General features: G+C 47.5%; 2 protein-coding genes across 2 annotated transcripts in view; one reads left to right on the forward strand and one right to left on the reverse strand.

Annotated features, from left to right (window-relative positions):
- hpda (4-hydroxyphenylpyruvate dioxygenase a) overlaps nt 1-9,143 on the forward strand; it is a 17,982-nt gene extending 8,839 nt beyond the window's left edge. The window contains exons 10-14 of the mRNA XM_084178698.1: nt 8-170; nt 5,985-6,056; nt 6,650-6,772; nt 7,052-7,168; nt 8,417-9,143. Coding sequence (XP_084034824.1) covers nt 8-170; nt 5,985-6,056; nt 6,650-6,772; nt 7,052-7,168; nt 8,417-8,503 — 562 coding nt within the window. The 3' untranslated portion in view covers nt 8,504-9,143. The remainder of the gene's footprint in view (nt 1-7; nt 171-5,984; nt 6,057-6,649; nt 6,773-7,051; nt 7,169-8,416) is intronic.
- On the reverse strand, nt 8,866-19,286 carry rnf43 (ring finger protein 43). Its single transcript, XM_084178694.1, has 6 exons — nt 19,203-19,286; nt 18,800-18,934; nt 15,054-15,155; nt 14,528-14,801; nt 12,447-14,090; nt 8,866-12,129 (listed from the first exon to the last, which is right to left on the reverse strand). Exons 2-6 carry the CDS (start codon nt 18,893-18,895, stop codon nt 12,104-12,106), a joined length of 2,142 nt encoding a protein of 713 aa, XP_084034820.1. The 5' UTR covers nt 18,896-18,934; nt 19,203-19,286; the 3' UTR covers nt 8,866-12,103.
- Between the last annotated feature and the right edge of the window lie 4,525 nt (nt 19,287-23,811).

Consider the following 23,811-nt stretch of genomic DNA (forward strand, 5'->3'; position numbering starts at 1 on the left):
TCTCCAGGTATCAGAACTGCTTGATGTTCCACCGGTTCTGGTCGATAGATGACAAACAGATCCACACGCAGTACAGCGCCCTGAGGTCCATCGTAGTGACCAACTATGAGGAGACCATCAAGATGCCAATCAACGAACCTGCCCCTGGCAAGAAGAAGTCGCAAATCCAGGTCTGACCCCTGACCTTTAACCTCTGTGTGTGTGTGTGTGTGTGTGTGTGTGTGTGTGTGTGTGTGTGTGTGTGTGTGTGTGCGTGTGTGTCACAGGAGGCTGCTGAGGGGAGGACGGCTCATAATAATGGCTGGAATGGAGTAAATGGAGTGGTATCAAACACCATGGAAACCATGGAAACCATGGAAACCACGTGTTTTAAGTGTTTCATACCATTCCATTGATTCTGTTCCAGCAATTACTATGAGCCTGTCCCTTGATTAGGTCTCAACTAAATCAAATCAAATCCAATTTTATTTGTCACATGCTTACTAAACAACAGGTGTAGACTAACAGCTTACTTACGGCCCTTCCCAACAATTCAGAGATAAAAAAGATAAATAATAGAAAAATAGGAGTCGTGATGCTGCGAAGCAGGGTGGTTGTCTGAAAGGAGCGATAAAATGCTCCCAAATTTCCACAAAGTTCAATAGAATTTAGTATAATTGTTTTTTGAGGGGTAATTAACTTTTATTTGTTTTATCAACGTTTTTCAACAATGTATGCGTTGAATTCAGCTTCAACGCGTACACGTAGCACGATCGCTAGCGCAGCGGCTAACAGGGCTAGCTCTGTTAGAAGATGTATGCAAGAAGATGTATCAGTCATATTACAGAGGCTAGATGAGACAGCGGGTCGGATATCAACACTGGAGGACAACCAACTGATCAAGAAAGCCGAGAAGAATGCCAAACTGTATGAGGATTTTCACAGGCTGCAAGATATCATTCTTTCCCGATATGACCAAGGAGCTGGTGGATAAAAGGAGGCTTTTTACCGCAACAAGGAAGAGGCTGCATGAGTTGGATGTACGTTTCACACTCGCCTACCCAGCTGTGCTACGCTTTACATGGAAGGGGGAGAGACAGAGCGCCAATGGCTATCGCAAGGCGATGGAATTCCTCAAGAAAAACTCAAGAGGACCAGAAATCAGGGCATGGATGGCGAAGTCATATTGGCGGGTGAGTTCTATATGGGACAGTGTTTATGTGGCACACAAAGACAATTCGGCAGACTAATAGCTACAGTACCACTATTTCAGACTGTATAGCTACAATGCTATTTTTGTCACTGGAGGTTTAGCCGGTTGGCTACTCAGTTGCCTGGTCAAAAACGACCCCTAAGCAAAGATTGCGGTTAATTAAGTAGATGGAACCAACGGCCTGAAAGGAAAATAGGAAGGTAACATAAGGTTGAATGTTAATAGATTAATAAATTAAAAGTACTGTATTTATTTTAATTGATCTGATTTGAAATGGGTTCATAGAAGACGTACTGAAGTGGCAGCCCCTTTCCCTAGAAGCGGAGACGGCATTCGATAGGTTGGAGTGGGGCTTTTTTGACACATACCCTTGAAAAGTTTGGCTTTGGCCCCTGGATTTATCAAGTGGGTTAAGGTATTATACTCCAATCCAAGAGCAGCAATCCTCACAAATGGTATGATCTCTTCCTTTTTGTATTTTTTTCGAGGTTGAACCCAGCAGGGAAGTCCTCTCTCACCTCTCCTCTTTACTCTATTTATGGAGCCCTTGGCAGCAGCAACCAGAGCTGATTCAGGAATCAAAGGAGTGATGGGAGGTGCCAGAGAGCATAAGCTGTTTTTATACGCTGACGACATATTGTTACTTATTAGGGAACAGGTCACTTCAATCCCGTTGGTTTTGAACACAATTGACATGTTCTCACAGATATCTGGTTATAAGATTAATTGGCAGAAGTCAGAGGCTATGCCTGTTTCCAAATTCTGTCCTCCTGTTGCAATTACCTCATTACAGTTAAAATGGGTGCCATCAGGGATGATATACCTGGGTATAAGACTGAGCAACGAACTACAGAATATCATGCAAATGAATATGATGCCACTACTACAAAAAAAAAAAGAATAATCTTGATAAATATAGGTTGCTTTATCTTACTTTATGGGGCAAAATAAATACTGTTAAAATGGTTGTGGCACCACATTTAAATTGTGTCCATGATGCTCCCTGTGACCATTTCTCCCTTACTATTTAAGCAGTACAATCAAATGATTAAGGATTATTTTTGGGATGGGAAAACCCCCAGAATAAATGTGAACAAGTTATATGCTCCAAGGGATAAAGGAGGACTAGCAGTACCCAGTGTAGAACTATACAACATAACATTTGAAGTAGCCAAATTGGCCAGACACTTGGGCAATTATGATTCCCATTTGGGATGGACTCAGATTGAGAGGTCGATCACGGCCCCGTTTAAGCTTATTGAGGCCTTATCACAAAAAATTATTCAGAGACCGCCAACTGAAGAGGCTAACCCAATCCTACAACATTCCCGAGAGGTATTGGTTAAGATTCATAAAATGCTTGGAATTTCCCAGTATAAACAAAAATATTCTTCCATATGGCACAACCCATCAGTTTACATAGGAAAACATTCATTTATCTGGGAGGTATGGATTCGACAAGGCCTGCATGCACTAGAGGATCTATATGAGAAAGGAGTGCTTATGTCCTATCAGGACCTGAAGGAGACATTTAATTATCCAGATAAGGGAGATCTCTGGAAATACTTACAACTAAGGAGCTGCATGGGGTCTCTTATGAGTATTAACCTCCAGAGAGATGAAAACGTGTTACAACAATATTTCATGTTACCAGAAATATCACACTCCGCTTCAGTGTTTTTATAAAAGAGTCTCATATGCACAATATGGAAACTGTGAGAATTTAAGGTTGATTTGGCAAAGGGATCTTAATTGTGACATTGAGGTGGATGTATGGAAAAAATATTGTTTCCAATGTAGGGAGGTGTACCAGGGATCCAAGGGGTACATCTACACATTATAAGATTGTTCATAGATATTACTGCACCCCAACTAGATTACATAAAATGGGTTTATTGCTAAATAATTTATGCTGGAAATGCAAGGGTGAAGTAGGTACCTTTTTGCATGCTATATGGGAATGTCACATGGTGCTCCCTTTCTGGAAGGAGGTTCTTAATAAGCTTGAAGAATGGGTGGGACAGCCTATCCCAGAGTGCCCACTGCTCTGCTTATTAGGGGATATATCTATTTTACCACCAGGTATTAGCAAAGAAGAGTGTGGTCTTGCCTCAGTGGGGTTTCTTACGGCGGCTAGACTCATACTACGTAACTGGAGGAGAGCGCAGATAGTCCGAAATCAACAAACTCATGGTGGAGACCGCATCTTATGAATCAATGATAGCGAAATTACAGGAGAGGAAAGGGAAATTTAGTGTGATATGGGAACACTGAATTATATAAGGAACTGGACGTGTGGGTGAGAAGCTAGGGTATAAGTTAGTGTAATGGATTTTTAATAATAAAATACTGTCACGTTCGCTTAAGGAGGAGGACCAATGCGCAGCGTTGAATGCGTACATATTATTTATTAAACAGATCACCCGATCAAAACAACGAACGAAACGTGAAGTCCTTCGATACACACAAACCAAAAGGAACAAGAAACCACAACACAAAGTGAAAAGACCGATAGTTAAATATGGCTCCCAATCAGAGACAACCAGCTGACACTCGTTGCCTCTGATTGGGAGTCACTCAGGCCAACATAGATATACAAACATAGACTTACACACCCTGGCTCAACATAACATAGTCCCCAGAGCCAGGGCGTGACAAATACACAAGAATGCAGCTATATAGAGGGAGTCCAAATCAATGTGGAGCTATATACAGGAAGTACCAGATCAATGTGGAGCTATATACAGGGAGTACCAGTACCAGATCAATGTGGAGCTATATACAGGGAGTACCAGATCAATGTGGAGCTATATACAGGGAGTACCAGATCAATGTGGAGCTATATACAGGGAGTACCAGATCAATGTGGAGCTATATACAGGGAGTACCAGATCAATGTGCAGCTATATACAGGGAGTACCAGTACCAGATCAATGTGGAGCTATATACAGGGAGTACCAGATCAATGTGGAGCTATATACAGGGAGTACCAGTACCAGATCAATGTGCAAAGATATGAGGTATTTGAGGTAGATATGTACATGAAGGCAGGGTAAAGTGACTAGGCATCAGGATAGATAATAATAAGGTATTTGAGGTAGATATGTACATGAAGGCAGGGTAAAGTGACTAGGCATCAGGATAGATAATAATAAGGTATTTGAGGTAGATATGTACATGAAGGCAGGGTAAAGTGACTAGGCATCAGGATAGATAATAATAAGGTATTTGAGGTAGATATGTACATGAAGGCAGGGTAAAGTGACTAGGCATCAGGATAGATAATAATAAGGTATTTGAGGTAGATATGTACATGAAGGCAGGGTAAAGTGACTAGGCATCAGGATAGATAATAATAAGGTATTTGAGGTAGATATGTACATGAAGGCAGGGTAAAGTGACTAGGCATCAGGATAGATAATAATAAGAGTGAAATGAAGAACAGAGTAGCAGCAGCATATGATGAGTGTAAAAGTGTGTGTGTGTGTGTGTGTGTGTGATGTATATGTAGGTGTGTTTGTGTTGTGTCGGTCTGCTTGTGTGTGTTACGTGTGTTTGGGCGTATGAAGCGTATGTGATTGTGTGTTGGTTTTGTGTGGGAGTGTCAGTGTAATGTGTGTACAGTATATATAGTCTAGTGAGTGTGTGTGTAGGGTCAGTCCAAGATAGAGTCAGTGCAGATAGTTTGGGTACCATTAATTGACTATTTAGCAGTCTGGTGGCTTGAGGTTTGAGGCGGACGCTCCGGTACCTTTTGGAACAGTCTATGACTTGGGTGGCTGGAGTCTTTGGCAATTTTTCAGACATTCCTCTGACACCGCCTGGTATAGAGGTCCTGGATGGCAGGGAGCTCGGCCCCAGTGATGTACTGGGCTGTCCGCAGCACCCCTTGTAGCGCCTTGCGGTCGGATGCCAAGCAGTTGCCATACCAAGCAGGGGATGCAGTCAGTCAAGATGCTCTCAATGGTGCAGCTGTATAACGTTTTGAGGATCTGAGGGCCCATGCTGAATCTTTTCAGCCTCCTGGGGGGGAAGAGGCGTTGTCGTGCCCTCTTCACGACTGTGTTGGTGTGTGTGGACCATGATCATTCATTAGTGATGTGGACACAGAGGAACTTGAAGCTCTCGACCTGCTCCACTTCAGCCCTGTCAATGTGGATGGGGGCGTGCTCGGCCCTCCATTTCCTGTTGTCCACGATCAGCTCCTTTGTCTTGCTGATGCTGAGGGATAGGTTGTTGTCCTGGCACCACACTGCCAGGTCTCTGACCTCCTCCTTATAGGCTGTCTCATCATCGTCGGTGATCAGACCTACCACCGTTGTCGTCGGCAAACTTAATGATGGTGTTGGAGTCGTGCTTGGCCACGCAGTCGTGGGTGAACAGGGATTACAGGAGGGGACTGAGCACGCACCCCTGAGGGGCCCCCGTGTTGAGGATCAGATGTGTTGTTGCCTACCCTTACCACCTGGGGGCGGCCTGACAGTAAATTTAGGATCCAGTTGCAGAGGGAGCTGTTTAATCCCAGGATCCTTAGTTTAGTGATGAGCTTGAACGACGCTATGGTGTTGAGTCTTAGTGCCAGCATCAGTTTGTGGTGGTAAATACACAGCTACGAAGAATATAGATGAAAACTCTCTTTGTAGATAGTGTGGTCTACAGCTTATCATGAGATACTCTACCTCAGGCGAGCAAAACCTTGAGACTTCCTTTATATTACCAGCTCTAACTATCCGCCTGTGGTGTATGAGTGTGTGTGTCAGTATTTTAACTTGATTTAACTTGATTTCAACAGGAGTATTGCGACTACAATGGAGGGCCTGGTGTCCAGCACATCGCCCTGAACACATCAGACATCATTCAAGCCGTAAGTCAATCACATATTTTCTGATGAGGAAAGAAATACAATGTTACTGTGCCTTCAGAAAGTATTCATGCCCCTTATTCCACATTTTGTTGTTACATGCAACTTATTATGTGACTTGTTAAACACATGTTTACTCCTGAACTTATTTAGGCTTGCCATAAAGGGGTTGAATACTTATTGACTCAAGACATTTCAACTTTTCATTTTGTATTAATTTGTAAACATTTTGAAAAAATAAATCCACTTTGACATTATGGGTTATTGTGTGTAGCGGTTACCCAACAATCTCAATATAATCAATTTTAAATGCAGGCTGTAACACAACACAATGTGGAAAAAGTCAAGGGGTGTGAATACTTTCTAAAGGCCCTGTATATCAGTTGAATATTTACAATCCATACAGATCCATTGCTTTAACGGAGACATTCTAAGTAAGCAAGCACAGGCAAGGCTGTATACTCCATACAGCTATGTATCAGGGAAAGGCAAGGCATTGGAAATACTGCAGAACCATCAGCTTCATCCATTTCGTCTTCTCTTGAGCTAAGCATGTAGTGACAGGCTTAAGATAATTGAACCCCGTCTTTAAACAGATCGTGAACCTCCGAGCCCGGGGGATGGACTTCCTGGCGGCCCCTGACGCTTACTATGAGAGCCTGAGGAAGAACCTCAAGACATCCAAGATCAAGGTGAAGGAGGACCTCAAGAGGCTACAGGTGAATCGAGCGTCATGTCTTTAATCACGTACTGGGGGGCTCTTTCTCAATTCGTCTTTTCTCCTCGATTCCTCTCATCCTCTCTTCTCGCTTCCTTCTCAAAAGTCCTTGGTTCCTACCCCTCTGACCTTCTCCTCGTTTTAAGAAGCAGGCCGCAAGGTATCGAGGACAGACAACTTGAGGAAGAGCCCGTGTGTGATCTAAATCAGAGCTGATACTTTTTTGCTCAGTGTCCTGATCTCCTTATTAATTATCTCTGTCTGTCTTGGCTGAGTCAAGGAACTGAAAATCTTAGTCGACTTCGATGACAAGGGCTACCTGCTTCAAATCTTCACCAAACCTGTGCAGGACCGACCAACCCTTTTTCTGGAAGTCATTCAGCGTCACAACCACTTTGTAAGTATATCAGATATTTGGAGACCAGAGGTCAATTAGCTTTTCCTCTGATTATGAGGGATCCCCAAATACTTTTCATTTAAAAACCACAGATGCCGGATTAAAACTACCTATAAAAGTGGCCCGGTTTCACTTGTATACGAGTGGCGCATTGGTCTAATGCACTGCATCGCAGTATTAGCTGTGCCACTAGAGATCCTGGTTCGAATCCAGGCTCTGTCGTAGCCGGCCGCGACCGGGAGACCCATGGGGCGGCGCACAATTGGCCCAGCGTCATCCAGGGTAGGGGAGGGAATGGCCGGCAGGGATGTAGCTCAGTTGGTAGAGCATGGCGTTTGTAACGCCAGGGTTGTGGGTTCGATTCCCACAGGGGGCCATTATGGAAAAAAGTATAATTTAAAAAATGTATGCACTCACTAACTGTAAGTCGCTCTGGATAAGAGCGTCTGCTGAATGACTAAAATGTAAATGTAAATTTAATACTACCCCTTTATAGGGGGATTGTAGGTCTATAAAACCGGCAACACGTGTGTCCGTGCGCTCGTGTGTTAACACCTGTTTACGGCTCCCACCCAGGGCACAAACACAACACAGCTATAAAGGATCAGTCAATCTATCACAGATGCAGATTAAAGACCAACTGTAGCAGAGAGAGAGCTGGAACTGAGCAAGAGTTGTGGATTGGGTTTCACCCTGTGGCACTTTGTTTGGTTTCTAACCAAGCCCCCCCCCCCCCGACTCACTACCTGTTAGAACAGGCTCCATCAAGGCGTTGGCGTTTCACAGTCTAGTGATGTGGACAGGATTGGTTATGCCTGAAACTCAAAACATTTAGCTACACTACCACCAAAGGAACTGTGGGAGAAACCACCAACACTTTCTTGGTCTTTACCGTCTTTGTCTTTTTTATTACACTTTAAAGATATCGACATGATTTTCTTGGAGATCATAAATTAAATGTACCGTTCTGAGACGAGCTGGCGTTTGAACATAAATCTCTGGGGGGGCGGTGTTTAAGTGTTTAGCCTCGGTCTCAGGAAGTCAACACCAAAGACATTAAAGCCGAATCACAGACCTTCATCCTTTACAATAACCAAAAGCTGTCAGTGAGTTCATCCCTTCAGCCATTACAAATAACACAGAATGAGGCGGGAATAAGATCTCCGAGCTAATGTAAAAAACAGAGCTTTAATAAATACATTTCATTGATTGACTGAGATGGACCCCTGCTTTTTTATCTCACCACAGGGCTTCGGGGCAGGAAACTTCAAGTCTCTGTTCGAGGCCATTGAGAAGGACCAGGATGCCAGGGGCAACCTCACCGTTTATAACTAATATCACACCACCGTTGTATGGCTGCACCAATGAAGCCAAGTTAATGTGTTGTACTGAATGTTCAATGTTGTATGGCTTTGCTTAAAGAGATTTAGAACGGAGATTTAGCACCTATTTTGATCAATGTATGGGACAAGTTGTTGAACGCAATTACAAAACAAATCTGTGAAATTTCCCTATTCTACGATCACTGCGATAACATGCACCAGCTTTCCATCTTTTACCTTTGTAAGGTAAGAGCCAGCATATGTCTCGCCAGTGACAACATGATGATAATTCTGATACAAATGATATTTGACTGAAAATGTACATTAATTGAATGACCTAGTTTTACAATGGGATTTGTCAGATAAATAAAAAAATAATAAAAAAAGGTTAATTTAAAATACAATTTAGAGCATATACAGCAACAGAGGTTTTTATTTCAAAATAATTTATTTGCATATAATTGGAATGAAGCCAGGTTGATACATCTGTTGTGGCACATAGTTTCATATAGATATCGTTTCTATACAGAAAGCATGTCTTGTTTTTCAAAACCTGGACAAAAATGGATAAATATATTAGTAAATAAATATATTAGTGACATATCACCATATTGAAATGTTCTATTATATATAAAATACAACACTTTATTTCATTTCTGTTTTTGTCTTTCTCTTTTTATACTCAAAGTATCCAAAATATACTGATAGATCCCTTCCGTTTCTATAGGGATTGTGTTCTAATAGAAAAAAGGCAGTTTCAGCTCATTATGCATTCGAAAAACAAAACAATGAACACGAAGAGAAAATGACCCTGAAATGGCTAATAAAATCGCCCCCAAAATGTTTCAGGGATGTTTCATAGATTTTTAAGTGTTATATTTCCTTGTACTGGTCATTGGCGTAGTTATAATGCTTTGTTTACTTTTCATTGAGTTTTTCCTGTTAAATCTATTTTTAAAAAAAAATAGTTTAGAAGCCAAAGTGCTGGTTGGTTGTGATTGAGTCATTTTCAGCACAGACTAGGGTACTGTAGCCAGGAATGCAGAAAGATTTCACAATGTTTTACTGTTGTTTTAAAGGGAAACATTTGTGGGAGCAGTGTTCGGTCTGGTTTAACCAGGCTATAGGGGACTGTTCTCTACACAGTGTTCGGTCTGGTTTAACCAGGCTATAGGGGACTGTTCTCTACACAGTGTTCGGTCTGGTTTAACCAGGCTATAGGGGACTGTTCTCTACACAGTGTTCGGTCTGGTTTAACCAGGCTATAGGGGACTGTTCTCTATACAAATATATAACAGACACAACCTGAAGTATTAGCTAGAGAAGCTGTCTCCAAAAAACATTAGAAAATGAGGTATCGGTAAATATTGGGGCTGTAATCTATGATTGTCCGTGATTTTGGCTGCATGCGATACCATTTTTCGTATTTTTCTTGTTAGGCAAAACACAGCTAATTGGGTTTAGATTGATGGAGGTGAAATAGAGGGCATCCAAAAGGGGTTTCTTTGGTAAAATAACACTAGCTTTTAATGTATTAGGTTATTTGATGATCTCAGATAATAATAAAGTTCAACCGATCAATAGGAGGTAGAGAATGAATCATCTCATAACTGGTTCAGAGTGTTACTACCGTAGATCAGCCACAGGACATTTAAAGGTTGTTTTAAGTGCTTCCAACTATTTAGAAAATACTCTGGGGATCAATAGGTTTATTCAATTCAATGTTTACCGTCTGTCTCGGATGCAATGCAGTCTCCTTTCACATGTCCACTGAGCCTCCATGTACACATATACAGTAAGCACTAAATATATATTGGGGGATACATATATAACTACGCACATTTAATATGACTTTTCTTTGCTCTGGTGTTTCTAATCTCCTGGGATGTTGGATCCCAGTGAGACATTCAGGGAAAGGGCTTGACTGACCGAGCGACACCAGGCTTCTATTTAAGGCCACAGGTTTGTTTGGTCAATGTTTGGTTGTGAATAATGTATGTTCCCAAAGTTGAATGAATTATGAATTATCATGGCTTTCCTCCAGTTATTACATAGTAATTATGTATATAATATTTTGCTACAATGGTCAAGATAAGGGGACCCTTGGTGAGCCATAGCTGCTGATAGATGAGAAATGGAAAGGAGAGAATATCCTTGCTGGTGAACATTGATAGGGTTGTGTAATAGGTCATGGGGTTAAAGGTCAGGGGTCAGGGGTGAAGAGCAGACGACATGGCACACTCACACTGCTGTTCTGGAGGCAGACCTACATGGGTTCAAATATAATTGTAAATATTTCACATACTTTTGAGCTTTTGCATACTTTAGCCTGATGGGCAGGGTTTTTCTTTTGGGACTATTACATTGGAGCCAGGCAAGCTGAATCAAGCACAGCTACAGTATTTGAAATATGTCAAATACAGTTTGAACCCAGGTCTGTCTGGAGGGCCCCTCCCTCCTTCACTGGCCACCAAATCAGCAATCAGGTCAAACATACTACGTAACCACTGGCAACATGAGAAATGACATGAGTAAAACTAAAATAGCTTGTAATAATAACATCGTCCAGTCTTTTAACGATGAAAAACAAAATTACAGATGTTCTTTTTTTACCGAACCACAAAACAAACAAAATGTGATGAAAACAGCTGCCATTATTGAATGAACCAACACAAGTCCCCATGCTAGCCCCTAATGACCTCTCAGGATGACCTCTCAGGATGCTCACTGCTTGTAGGGCCAGCTAAGAAAATAACTGTTTTCCTTCAATGATAAGCTTCTTGGCTCTTTTCTGTAGCTCTGAGTACCTTTGCGAAACCCACGCCGATGGGAAACATTTCTGAATCTGATTTGAGTTAGGCTGGAAAGAGCAAGAAACCTCCAACTGAGCATGTATGGGGGTAATACATGATCCAATGGTTGTCTACATATTGTATCTACACAAATGAAGGAGTTTAAGGACATTAAGGATGTGAGGGGAAAATCAAGTATTACTGAGTAGTACCTCATAGTATAATCGATTAAGTACTCAATCAACCACTCAAGGGAATTAGATATCCAATATGTGCATGTGATTTCTACTGAGGGAGACAGTAGGAGAGTTTCGTGATGTGAATCGAGACTCAAGCCCTGAGCAGTGATCATTCCTTGTGGTCACTAAGGCAACTTGTTGGTATTGAGTTCTTCCTGTAATTTACAAAACAAAATAAAAAAACTAGACGAAAAACTAAATAAAAACATTCCCAGTCAGTCTCCATCTTGAAACACATAACCACTTGGCAACAACAAAACTCAAAATCAAACACATTGACATACTGGAATTCAACAATGAATTAGAGCAATTTGAGGTCCATACATGACTTGTGCTTATTGTTTGAATTGATGGTCAAAATAAATAAATGTTCAAAACAATCATAATCTCATAGACTCATTTTTATATTTTTTGGACAGACGGAACTCTGAGCACTGACTGGGGGATTCTGGGAAACGTAGTCTGAATGCAGCTATTTCATGTGGAATTATTTGGAAGACTTGAGAAAGATGGCCGCCGATTTGTCCGTTCCGGCTCCTGTGTACGTAGCAGCGTGACGTTGGGGATGCGCCTAGCGAGTCCTCACACGCCGGACTCCTCCTCTGATCCTGGATGTGGAGAAAAAGACGACAGGTTTATTTACCTCCAACACACCGACAGACATGACACAACCATGGGGCTCTTTCTCAATTCGTCTCGCCTCGCCTTCTTTCCCAAAATGCAATTCATTCAACTTCCCTACAAATTAGATTAAGGTGAATTGAGGTGAGGAGATAGGATGCGAAGAAGCATGGAAAGACCAATTGCGCTAGAGCCATAAAATATTTACCTTAGAGAATACCATGCCTATGGGGAAACTATGAACAAGAGAGCAGTTGTTCACATCACATGTAGCTATAAGAAAAGTTAAGGATTGAACACCCACCCTGATTGTTGTGTAATGTTTGACAGTATAAACAAAAGTCTGTGTTGCGGTCGTGCGCTGGGCTTTGGTGACCGTGGTGACGCCTGCTGCATGGGGGTGGGGGTCTGTCCATAGGGGCCCCCAGCCCGGGCCCCAGCAGCTGGGGCTCAGAGTGGGCCTGCTGCACCCGCTTCTGCCACACCACATGGTGGGGCCCTCCACAGCAGGGCCAGTCCTCTAGGCCCCCCAGGGGCCCCATTCCTCCAGAGTCCAGGATGAGGGGCACAGGCATGGGGAGCAGACCGGGGGGCAGGTCGGGCGGGGGGCAGCAGTAGCCCTGGCCGTAGTGGATGTGAATGCTACAGTCGTCCTGCAGGTCCAGGCTCTGGTGGAAACGCACTGAGGGGCCGTCGAGCACGCAGCCGCCCAGCCGGCCTGCCCTCTGGTGGGGGTGGCCTCCGTGGCTCTGGCCCTGGTGGCAGCAGGGGGGTGGGGGTGGTAAGGGGGCTGGAGGTACCAGGACGGGAGGGGGGCCTGAGGGGGGGCTGAGCTCATGGTCCTGACCCTCTGTCCCGTGGCCATGGGCCCCTCTACAGTCTGTGTGGTCTGCCTTAGGGCACTGACAGGGGCTGTCTTTCAGAGGGCACACTGGGGAATCTTTGTCCAGAGCCGGGGGAGAACCTGACACAGGGCCAATAGCAGCAGCAGCAGCCCCCAGCTCCTCGTCTGACCCCCTGCCTGGCCCGTGGCCCTGTCCCTGGGCGTGCTCCCGCTCCCCATCCTCTCGGTAGTGGTGGTGGCGGTGGCGGTGGTAGTGGACGTGGCTAAACACAGCCTGCTGTTGCTCCTCAGAGCACCCTCCTCCTCCTCTTCCTCCTCTGTCTCTGTTCATCACTGAGTCCAGGGACTTGGGTCTCTGGACCCCTGCCTCCATGCTGTCCCTGTGGCCTGTCCGCCCCGGCCCCGGCCCCGGCCCGTAGTACACTAACGGGTCATAGTCACTGCTCAGGGAGCTGCGGAACGTGGACCAGCTGCCGTACACACCCTGCAGGGACACGTCGGTACAGTTGAGCACCGAGTCACTGGAGGAGCCGTGACAGGGCCCAGAGCTGGAGTCACTGGCCGGCCCGTCAGCCAGGTAGCCACTGCGCTCTGTCCGGTAGCTCCCCCCAGAGCAGCTGCCCCCCTCGTCCCCCCGGCTGTGGACCCCACCTGCGGAGGCGCGGGCCTGGGGATCAGAGGAGGGGTGGAGCCTGGAACTGGAGGCGCTGCGCTGGGCGGGGCAGCCGGAGCGGTAGGTGTGGCAGGAGCGGCGGGGCCCGGGGCCGTAGTGGGACCCCATAGGGTGGCCTGCTGTCCTGCAGCTGCCCCCGGCTCTGTGGGGCCTTCCGGGGCCCTCTGCAGGGTGGAGGTATCCGCAGCCAGAGCCCAGGGGCCGGCTAGGGAGGAAGCGGAGGGTCTGGGGGTCCAGAGGCGGGGAGCCGCTATAGTGGCCCAAGGAGGGGTAGGGACCGGAGGGGCCGTGGGGGTAGTGAGGCCTCATGGAGAAGGGGATTTGGTGCTGTGGGAAGGCGTGGGGGTAGGGGTGGGGGTGCAGAAAACCCTGGCTGTGCTCGGGGGTCTGCTGCAGTCTGCTCCTCCGTGGCTGACGAGACAGCTCTGAACCTGTGGAGCATTGGAACAGATACAGTCAGGCAGACAGGCTACACATCAGTGGAGGCTGCTGAGGGGAGGACAGCTCACAATAATGTCTGGAACGGAGCAGATGGAATGGCATCAAACCATGTGTTTGTTGTATTTGATCTCATTCCGCTCCAGTCATTACCACGAGCCCCTCCTCCCAAATTAAGGTGCCACCAACCTCCTTTGCTACACAATCACACACAGAGACAGACAGGCAGACAGACAGGCAACACACTCACACACAGTCAGACAGACAGGCAGACAAACAGACAACACACTCACATACACAGTGTGTAAAACTGGATTTTTTACCGGATAATTCACTTGTGCAGAAGAGTGGGTAAAGGAGTGTTTTTTTTGTGTGCTTCCCCTCTGAGGCCCATTGTAGAGCTCCTGTAGTGGTCATGTCATGTCCTTACCCATGATGTTGTGCATGCAGAGGGGACAGGTACGGTGTTGCAGCAGCCAGGGGTCCACACACTCCTTATGGAACTCATGAGCACACGAGACGATCCTCAGGTCCTGTCCCTCCAGGAACTCCTCCAGACAGATGGCACAAACGGGGTTGGAGTTGGAGCTGCTATTTGACCCCCGGCCCCCACGGTGGCGCTGTGAACCCCCGCAGCCCTGAGAGCTGTATGTCCGCGTCTCTAGACGACTGATGGCTCGCATCGTCTGCTGGTGGACTGAGTCCTGTGGTCATAGAAGATGAGGCCGTGTGGGACGGAGGTTAGAGAACTGAACCTCAGAATGGACTGAGATGTGTCAAAGTTCAAATTCCGGGGAGATTTTCGAGGGTTTTCTGGTGTATGTTTCAGTGGCCACTATCTTTAGTGTTTTGGTCTACAGTTTGAGGACAGGCCTTGCGCTAAAACACTTTAAGATGGCTGTATTTTGCAGAGATAAAGGCTTCAGTATTGAGACTTGTGTTGTTGACTGACTCACCCAGGTTCTGTTGGACTTGCTTCGGTACCGGAAAGCAAAGATTGAAAGGATGGCCAGAATAGCAAGGACTATAGTGAGCAGGACAACAACATCATAGTGGGGCTGGAGAGGAGGAGAGAGAAGGAGAGAGAGGAGAGAGAAAGGGAGAGAGAGGGGAGAGGGGAGCGAGAGAAGGAGAGAGAGGAGGAGAGAGGAGAGAGAGGAGAGAGAGAAGGAGAGAGAGGAGGAGAGAGAGGTGAGAGATGAGGAGAGAGATGAGGTGAGAGAGGAGGAGAGAGAGGAGGAGAGAGGGGAGAGAAAATGAGAGAGAAGGAGAGGGCGAAGGAGAGAAGGAGTGAGAAGACAGAGAGAGGGAGAGAGAGGAGGAGAGAAGGAGAGAAGGAGAGAGGAGAGAAAGAAGGAGAGAGGAGGAGAGAGAGGAGAGAGGAGAGAGAAAAGGAGAGAGAGGAGAGAGAGAAGGAGAGAGAGGAGGAGAAGGAGAGAGATGAGGAGAGAGAGGAGGAGAGAAGGAGAGAGATGAGGAGAGAGAAGGAGAGAGAGGAGAGAGAGGAGAGAGAGGAGAGAGAGAAGGAGAGAGAGGAGAGAAGGAGAGAGAGAGAAGGAGAGAGGAGGAGAGAGAGGAGGAGAGAGTTGGATAGAGGAGGAGAGAAAATGAGAGAGAGGAGAGAGAGGAGGAGAGAGGAGTAAAGAAGGAGAGGGAGGAGATAATGAGAGAGAGGAGGAGAGAGAGGAGAGAGAGAAGGAGAGAGAGGAGAGAGAGAAGGAGAGAGAGGAGAGAGAGGAGAGAGAGAAGGAGAGAGAAGAGGAGAGAGAAGGAGAGAGAGGAGAGAGAAGGAGAGAAGGAGAGAGTGGAGGAGAGAGGAGAGAGAGGAGGAGAGAAGGAGAGAGAGGAGAGAGAGGAGAGAGAGGAGGAGAGAGAGGAGAGAGAGAAGGAGAGAGAGGAGGAGAGAGAATGAGAGAGAGGAGAGGAAGAGAGAGGAGGAGATAGGAGGAGAGAAGGAGAGAGAGAGAAGGAGAGAGGAGAGAGAGGAGGAGAGAGAGGAGAGAGAGAATGAGAGAGAGGAGAGAGAGGAGGAGAGAGTTGGATAGAGAAGGAGAGAGAGGAGGAGAGAGAATGAGAGAGGAGGAGAGAGGAGGAGAGAAGGAAAGAGAGGAGAGAAGGAGAGAGAGGAGGAGAGAGAGAAGGAGAGAGAGGAGGAGAGAGACGGAGAGATAGGAGGAGAGAGAGAGATAGGAGAGAGAGAGAGGAGAGAAGGAGAGAAAGAAGGAGAGAGAGGAGAGACAGAGGCAGAGAGAGAGGAGAGAGAGGAGAGAGACAGAGGCAGAGAGAGAGATGAGAGAGAGGCAGAGAGAGAGAGGAGAGAGAGTGGAGAGAGGCAGAGAGATAGAGAGGAGAGAGAGGAGAGAGAGAGAGGCAGAGAGAGAGCGAGGCAGAGAGAGAGAGAGAGAGAGAAGGAGACAGAGAGAGAGAGAGAGAGAGAGAGAGAAAGAGGCAGAGAGAGAGGCAGAGAGAGAGACGAGAGAGAGGCAGAGAGTGAGGCAGAGAGAGAGAGAAGGAGAGAGAGAGAGGGAGACAGAGGCAGAGAGAGAGGGAGAAAGAAAGAGATGGTATTACTATTTCTCTCTACCTCACACACATACACACACACACCCTAGCATCCTTGGCTACACCACCAGGCTCCACGATAAGCGTGGAGGTGAAACACTGAAGTACAGCTCAGGTAATAACATCACCTGTTCAATGAGTTACAGTGTTGACGAAACACTTAAGACAGTGGTCACCAGCCGGTCGATCGCGATCAACTGGTCGATCTCCAAGGCATTCCTAGTCGATCACCAAACATATTTGTAAAAAACCCAACGATAATGCGTTTGCGTTCCTATTTTCTTTCTTCGTTTCGCACTGTTGGCGGTAGTTGCACTTGATTCAGCAGCCCTGGTGCCGGGAAGGCAAAGTGTTCCCATTTTGGACCATTTCATGTATCTGAAGGTAGAACTCCGCCTACCCGGCAGGCCCAGAGAGCAAATCAAGTGCACCTATAGGCCTACCACTGGCCAATGAGAATCCTCGTGCCATAGACCGTTAAAAGAAGCCTCGAACGCATCGCAAAGTTGATACTGTGAGATTTCCCAAAAAAATTAAACCATGACTAAAGAGATACTCAACGAATACACGAAAGAGCTGCTGTTTTTATGACTAATTTCATGTTTAAATTCTTCCTCAGCACTGTCAACACTTTGTTCAACCCCTTTATAAGCCATAAAAAGGCATGTTCTCCTTCCTTCCACTCGCGCTACAACCAGCACTGCAGCTACAATAAACGAGTACAGCAACGTGTTCCGATAAGCTTGGGTTGTTATTATTAGCGGCTTGTGTCTTTTTTAATATCGAGGAATATTTCCCTTTCTCTGGTCATCGGAGTAACAACATGAATTGGTGCATTAGGCAGAAATAATGCAGTGCAACTTGAGTTTCGCCATCAGCTGGAAGACTGTGTCCTCTTTTCTCAGCAGAGGGAGGGAGAGCGGAGGGAGGGAGAGCAGAGGGAGGGAGAGCGGAGGGAGGGAGAGCGGATGGAGGGAGAGCGGAAGGAGGGAGAGCGGAGGGAGGGAGAGCGGAAGGAGGGAGAGCAGAGGGAGGGAGAGTGGAAGGAAGGGAGAGCAGAGGGAGGGAGAGCGGAGGGAGAGCGGAGGGAGGGAGAGCAGAGGGAGGGAGGGAGAGCAGAGGGAGGGAGAGCGGAGGGAGGGAGAGCAGAGGGAGGGAGAGCAGAGGGAGGGAGAGCAGAGGGAGGGAGGGAGAGCAGAGGGAGGGAGAGCGGAGGGATGGAGAGCGGAGGGAGGGAGGGAGAGCAGAGGGAGGGAGAGCAGATGGAGGGAGAGCAGAGGGAGGGAGAGCGGAGGGAGGGAGAGCAGAGGGAGGGAGAGCAGAGGGAGGGTGAGCGGAGGGAGGGAGAGCGGAGGGAGGGAGAGCAGAGGGAGGGAGGGAGAGCGGAGGGAGGGAGAGCGGAGGGAGGGTGAGCGGAGGGAGGGAGAGCGGAGGGAGGGTGAGTTGGGTGAGAGGCAGCTCCCTTCCTCCTCTCAGATTGACCCGAGGCCATCAGTCCAGTAAGAACACAAGCAAATGATTCTATTCACTCAGCTGTGCCTCACAAGTAATACAACACATGATGCATTACCAGTGTGATCATATACCTACATTTTTTCTAATATAATTTCTAAATGGTTTGAGAAGAACAACATTGACAGGACAGTTCAAGCGTAGCCGATATGCAGTGATGATGTATTGGACCTATAGCCTACTGCACAAACCTCATTGCTACAGAAGTGTTTATAATTGGTTCATGTTGTACAGGCTTACGTTTTTTTTATGTCATGTGTAAAAAAAAAAAAAAAATCAGAGCTGTAGATCTCGGCTTGCATTTTGACTCAGAAAGTGATCTTGACTCAGAAAAGGTTGGTGACCACTGACTTTAGAGGACTAAAGCAATCCAACTAGAGTCAAACACTACAGTTCCACACTACACTCTACCAAGAGAGGCAACACAACAGTCAGTCCCCTCTCGCAACCACTACCACCACCAGCCAAACCTCTGTTTACCTCCCGTTGCCGGGGTCCTGTTACCATGGTTCTCAGGGGGAGGGGCCAATGTCAAACCTAGTAGAGGAATGGGGCTTTTCCTATAGATGTGTCCTCCATAGTAGAGACCGGGGGAACGGAACTAACATGTCTGTATGTCATTCTTTACCCATTTGGGATCCTCCCTCTTGATGTCGATGTGAACTCTGGCCTCCTCGTTCCTGTTCACCAGGTCCATCAGCTTCTCGGCATCCTCAGCCTGCATCAGCACCACCGGACGCGGAAGGGAGTCTGACTTAAGAAGCTACACGTGTGTGTGTGTGTGTGTGTGTGTGTGTGTGTATATATATGTGTTTTAATGTGTGTGTGTATGTGTGTGCGTGTGTATGTGTGTGCATGTATGTGTGTGTGTGTGTGTGTGTGTGTGTGTGTGTGTGTGTGTGTGTGTGTGTGTGTGTTGGAGGAAGACACACAAGGAACAGAGGAGGGGAAGACACAGAATGTTTTTTCAGCTCAGGCTATGCTATGTTACTGTCCTCTGCTCTCGCGGATGGGGCTCCACCATTCCTCACCTGGAATTCAGCTGTGACATCATCGGTGACATCAAAGATGACAGCCTGAGCCCCTCTCTCCAACGCCAGGCGAGCCTGAGGGAGAAAGAGAGAGAGGGAGAGAGAGAGAGAGAGAGAGAGAGAGAGAGAGAGAGGGAGGGAGAGCGAGAGAGCGAGAGAGAGGGAGATAGAGACAGGGAGAGAGAGAGAGAGAGAGAGTGAGAGAGAGAGAGAGAGAGAGAGAGAGAGAGAGAGAGAGAGAGAGAGAGAGAGAGAGAGGCAGAGAGAGAGAGAGGGAGCGAGAGAGGGAGCGAGAGAGAGGAAGAGAGAGAGAGCGAGAGAGAGAGAGAGAGAGAGACTTTTGACTTTTTGTCTTTCTTTAATGGTACATTCTCATTTCATTAAAACCTCACCCCCCCTAAAATAAAATTAAAAATTACCAATATCCCCTGTACTGCATACTCACCTTTCCCTCTACCCAACGATACAAAAATAACACCACACGTCACAATAACCCAAACCTCACCACTTCTACAACTGTATATCCAGACCATCTTCCCCAGCTATACAGACAGCCCCCCCAACACACCATATCTCTTGAAACCTCTCCACACTTTTTATCATTTTATAGAACTCAAATTCCACCCTAAGGCGCGCAGAGACCATCCCATTAAATAATAGTAAAGGATCTGTTATCCCCCCACCTTTGACCCTGTTCCTCCTTGTTATCCAAATAGCCAACTTTACCTGAGCAAACAGAAAATTTAACAACACACATTTGGCCTTTTCCTTATTTGAATACCTGTACCCCATTATAAACATCCTGACAGTAAACTCCACCCCCAACCTCTCACACAGACATTCCAACTGAGACATTAAAGGCATTAACCTGGCGCACACAGAAAACACATGAATCACAGTTTCACTCATGACACAGAAAGGACACCCCTGTCCGACTCCCGGTTCAACCCGTGCCAACCAGCTGTTAGTGGCCAGGGCTCCATGTAAAACCCTCCACTGGAGGTCCCCTGACCTCTTTGGTACTGGGAGTTTGTAGAGCCCCCTCCATCTAAAACCCACCATACTCTCCGCCCCACATACTCCCTCCCACTGATGTGCCTTCACTCCTGTTAGGCTCCTGATATTCCTTACCTTAATACAGAGGTTGTAGAGGGCTTTACCTCCTACCCCTTCAAACTCCCCCAGGCTGGGAGTGTTAAAATCTACCAAGTCCTCCAGACCCCCTCGCCAGTCCCCAGTCCTCCAGACCCCCTTGCCAGTCCCCAGTCCTCCAGACCCCCTCGCCAGTCCCCAGTCCTCCAGACCCCCTCGCCAGTCCCCAGTCCTCCAGACCCCCTTGCCAGTCCCCAGTCCTCCAGACCCCCTCGCCAGTCCCCAGTCCTCCAGACCCCCTTGCCAGTCCCCAGTCCTCCAGACCCCCTCGCCAGTCCCAAGTCTCTGCCATCACGTGCAGTGGCGGAAACATTGGTGTCCCCTCCCCCTTTGGCCTCTCAAACACCCCCCTTTACCGGCTCAGACAGTGCCTCCTGGACTTCCCCCAGGAATCTCTCCAGCAGCCTAAGAGATGTTAGTCCTGTTTGTTGTGCTAGGACTTCTGGGGTTTTCCACCCCTCCTCTCCCAGCAGTCGCAGGTCACCCAGCCTTAGTAATCCCGTTGCCATCAGTCGCCTCTTCAGGGTGGCTGACTGAACCGATCTCAAAAGGATGGCTGGGTTGTGGAAGATAGGCTCCTCCCACACCCACAGCCCAGGCTCCACACCCTCTTCTCGTGTGGGCCTTAGTAGCTGCCAGGCTCTCAGCACCGCAGAGTAAAAATCAGAGAGTCCTGCTGTACTCAGCCCCTCCAGCCTCATGAGGAACAGCTGCCGGTCCAACCCTAATCCGCCAGCTCTCCTCAGCAGCGCGCATGCTGGCTCCCTCCATCCGACATCAGTATGGTTACAGCAGTCTCTGAGCCGCCTTTAGTCGGAATGCAGCCGCCCTGCTCTCCAGTTCCACCAGGCCCTGTCCATTTACGGATATATACAACACTGCCGCCCTCAGCCAGTGATGGCCCGACTAGAAAAAAATCCACCAGCTTGCGTTGCAGGTCTGCAGAGCAGCCAGTTTACGCCACAGGGAAGATGCCACCAGGTTGTTGATTATCAGCACCCTCCCTCTATATGACACTTGGGACAGGAGCCACCTCCACCTGGCCAGTCTTGATACCACTGCCCGTGACAGCCCCTCCCACTTCTTCCTGACCCACCTCTCCGAGCCCAGGTACACCCCCAAAATGTTAAGCCCTTCACAACCCCACTGCAAACCCCCTGGAAGCATAGGGGCCCTATCCCCCATGCCCCACATAACAGAGCTTTACTCTTGCCCCAGTTTACCTTAGCTGACGAAGCTCCCTAGTACACCTTCAGACTAGTCTCTAGTGCCTGCATATCCCCGATCATCACAGAAACGTCATCTGCATACGCTGACACTGCTATGCCTGTCCAGCACACTCTGCTGCGTAGCAGGCCCAAAAAAGGCTCAATGGCTAGTGTATATAACTGCCCTGATAGAGGGCATCCTTGTCTAATACCCCGCCTCACCCAGACTGGCCTACTGAGCCCCCCTCCTACCTTAACCATACATGACGCCCCAGCATACAACATCTTCACATAGGCCAAAAACCTTTCCCCAAACCCAAACACAGACATCACATTAAACAGATACTCATGGTCCACTCTATCAAAAGCCTTCTCTTGATCTAAATAGACCAGTCCAAAGTTCACATTAGAACCTCTCGACAAGTCCAACATGTCCCTGATTAAGAAGAAGTTATCGGTGATTGAGCGTCCTGGTACGCAATATGTCTGGTCCTTGTGTACATATAGAGTCCAGATGGGACTTCATTCTGTTAGCGAGGACCTTGGCAAATATCTTGTAGTCCGCACAGAGCAATGCCACAGGCCTCCAGTTCTTAAGTTCACACAAGTCCCCTTTTTTTGGCCAGGAGAGTCAGAGCCGCCCGACGGCAGCTCATCGGCAACTCTCCTACCCCGACGCACTCACGCAACACGCAAAAGAAGTCCAGTCCAATTATTCTCCAGAATGTTTTATAAAACTCCACTGGGAGTCCATCTACCCCCTGGTGCACGGCCGGGGGACATCTGGGTTACGGCCTCTGGCAGTTCATGGGACAACAGAGGAATGTCCATTTCATCCCTCTGTGCCAGAGAGAGCTTAGGGAGTTCTGCAAAACAAAACCTGAGCACACATAGGATCACACAGTTCTGCCTTATACAACTCAGTATAAAACTCCACAGTCCGCTCCCGCGTCTCCCCCACCACAGAGGTCACCCTGCCCATCCGAAAGCCGTAGACAATGCATACCCTTGGCTTCACCGCTCTGTCTTTCCAAACCAAAGAAGAAGGAGCTGGGAGCATCCATCTCCTACGGCATGGAGAACCTAGCTCTTACAAGTGCTCCCTTTGCTTTAACCTGGGAAACAAACTGCCCAGGTCCCTACGTAGTTCAGCTAAATTAGCTTGGAGGCCTAACCAGCTCTACCACCATCTCACTAATACTACGCCTGAGTTCCCCCAATACTCTCCTAGCCTCTGAGGATGAGAGAGCTGTATACTGTTGGCAGAAAAGCCGAATTTGGACTTTTCCCACATCCCACCATTGACTCAGAGACTCATACTCCTCTCTTCGCTGCCCCCACCTTCCCCCCAAAAAAGTCTGGAAACCTGAGCAAAAAGTGGCATCTTGTAAGAGCGTTACATTAAACTTCCAATAGGATGCCTGCCGAGGCCCTGGTGAAATAGACAGCCGAGCCATGGTTATGTGATGATCTGAAAAACCCACCGGGAGAATGGTAGCGCCCAACAGCCTATTGCTCTGATTCCTGGACATGTACAATCGATCAAGCCGGGCTGCACTCACCCTAGCCCCAAAGACCTTCACCCATGTATACTGTCTTGTGTTGGGATGTCTAGTTCTCCAAACATCAACTAGGTCGAACTGATTAATGATGTCCCTTAACACCCCCACTGAGCCTGAATGAGGCTCCTCCCCCCAGCAACAGGCAAAGGTTCCTTGGTGCCTTTCACCACACCAGCCTCTGCCCTCCCACCTCCTTTCTTCTCCCCCTTTTTCCTCTTCCGCTTGACACCCTCCTCCACCCCACCAGTCGCTCCCCCTTCCCCACTATACTCTCCTCATCCACTAGCATAACCTGACTAGGCCCAGCCTCATCTACACCACCATCCGTAACATGACTAGACCCAACCTCATCTACACCACCATCCATGACATGACTCAGCCTCATCTACACCACCATCTATAGCATGACTAGACCCATGGCTGGGGCTCTGTTCACAAACACAAACAGACCCCACAGAGCCCCAGGACTACTAAATTAGACCCAACCAAATCATGAGAAAACAAAAAGATAATTACTTGACACATTAGAAAGAATTTACATCAAAAAACAGAGCAAACTAGAATGCTATTTGGCCCTAAACAGAGAGTAGACAGTGGCAGAATACCTGACCACTGTGACTGTATAACCATATTAGAGACACATATTTCTCTCAGATTACACAGACCAACAAGAGAGAGAGAGAGAGA

This window comes from Coregonus lavaretus, assembly GCF_964263955.1.
Source record: "Coregonus lavaretus genome assembly, chromosome: 15".
Lineage (NCBI taxonomy): Eukaryota > Metazoa > Chordata > Actinopteri > Salmoniformes > Salmonidae > Coregonus > Coregonus lavaretus.

Excerpts from the sequence above, each read along its gene's own strand:
- rnf43 (XM_084178694.1), bottom strand. The coding sequence starts at position 18,895 with ATGCAGGCTGAGGATGCCGAGAAGCTGATGGACCTGGTGAACAGGAAC. Across the intron at positions 15,156-18,799 it reads AGAGGGAGGATCCCAAATGG|CCCCACTATGATGTTGTTGT; the intron begins GTAAAGAATGAC and ends CCTCCTCTCCAG. Across the intron at positions 12,130-12,446 it reads AACATTACACAACAATCAGG|GATCAGAGGAGGAGTCCGGC; the intron begins GTGGGTGTTCAA and ends CTCCACATCCAG.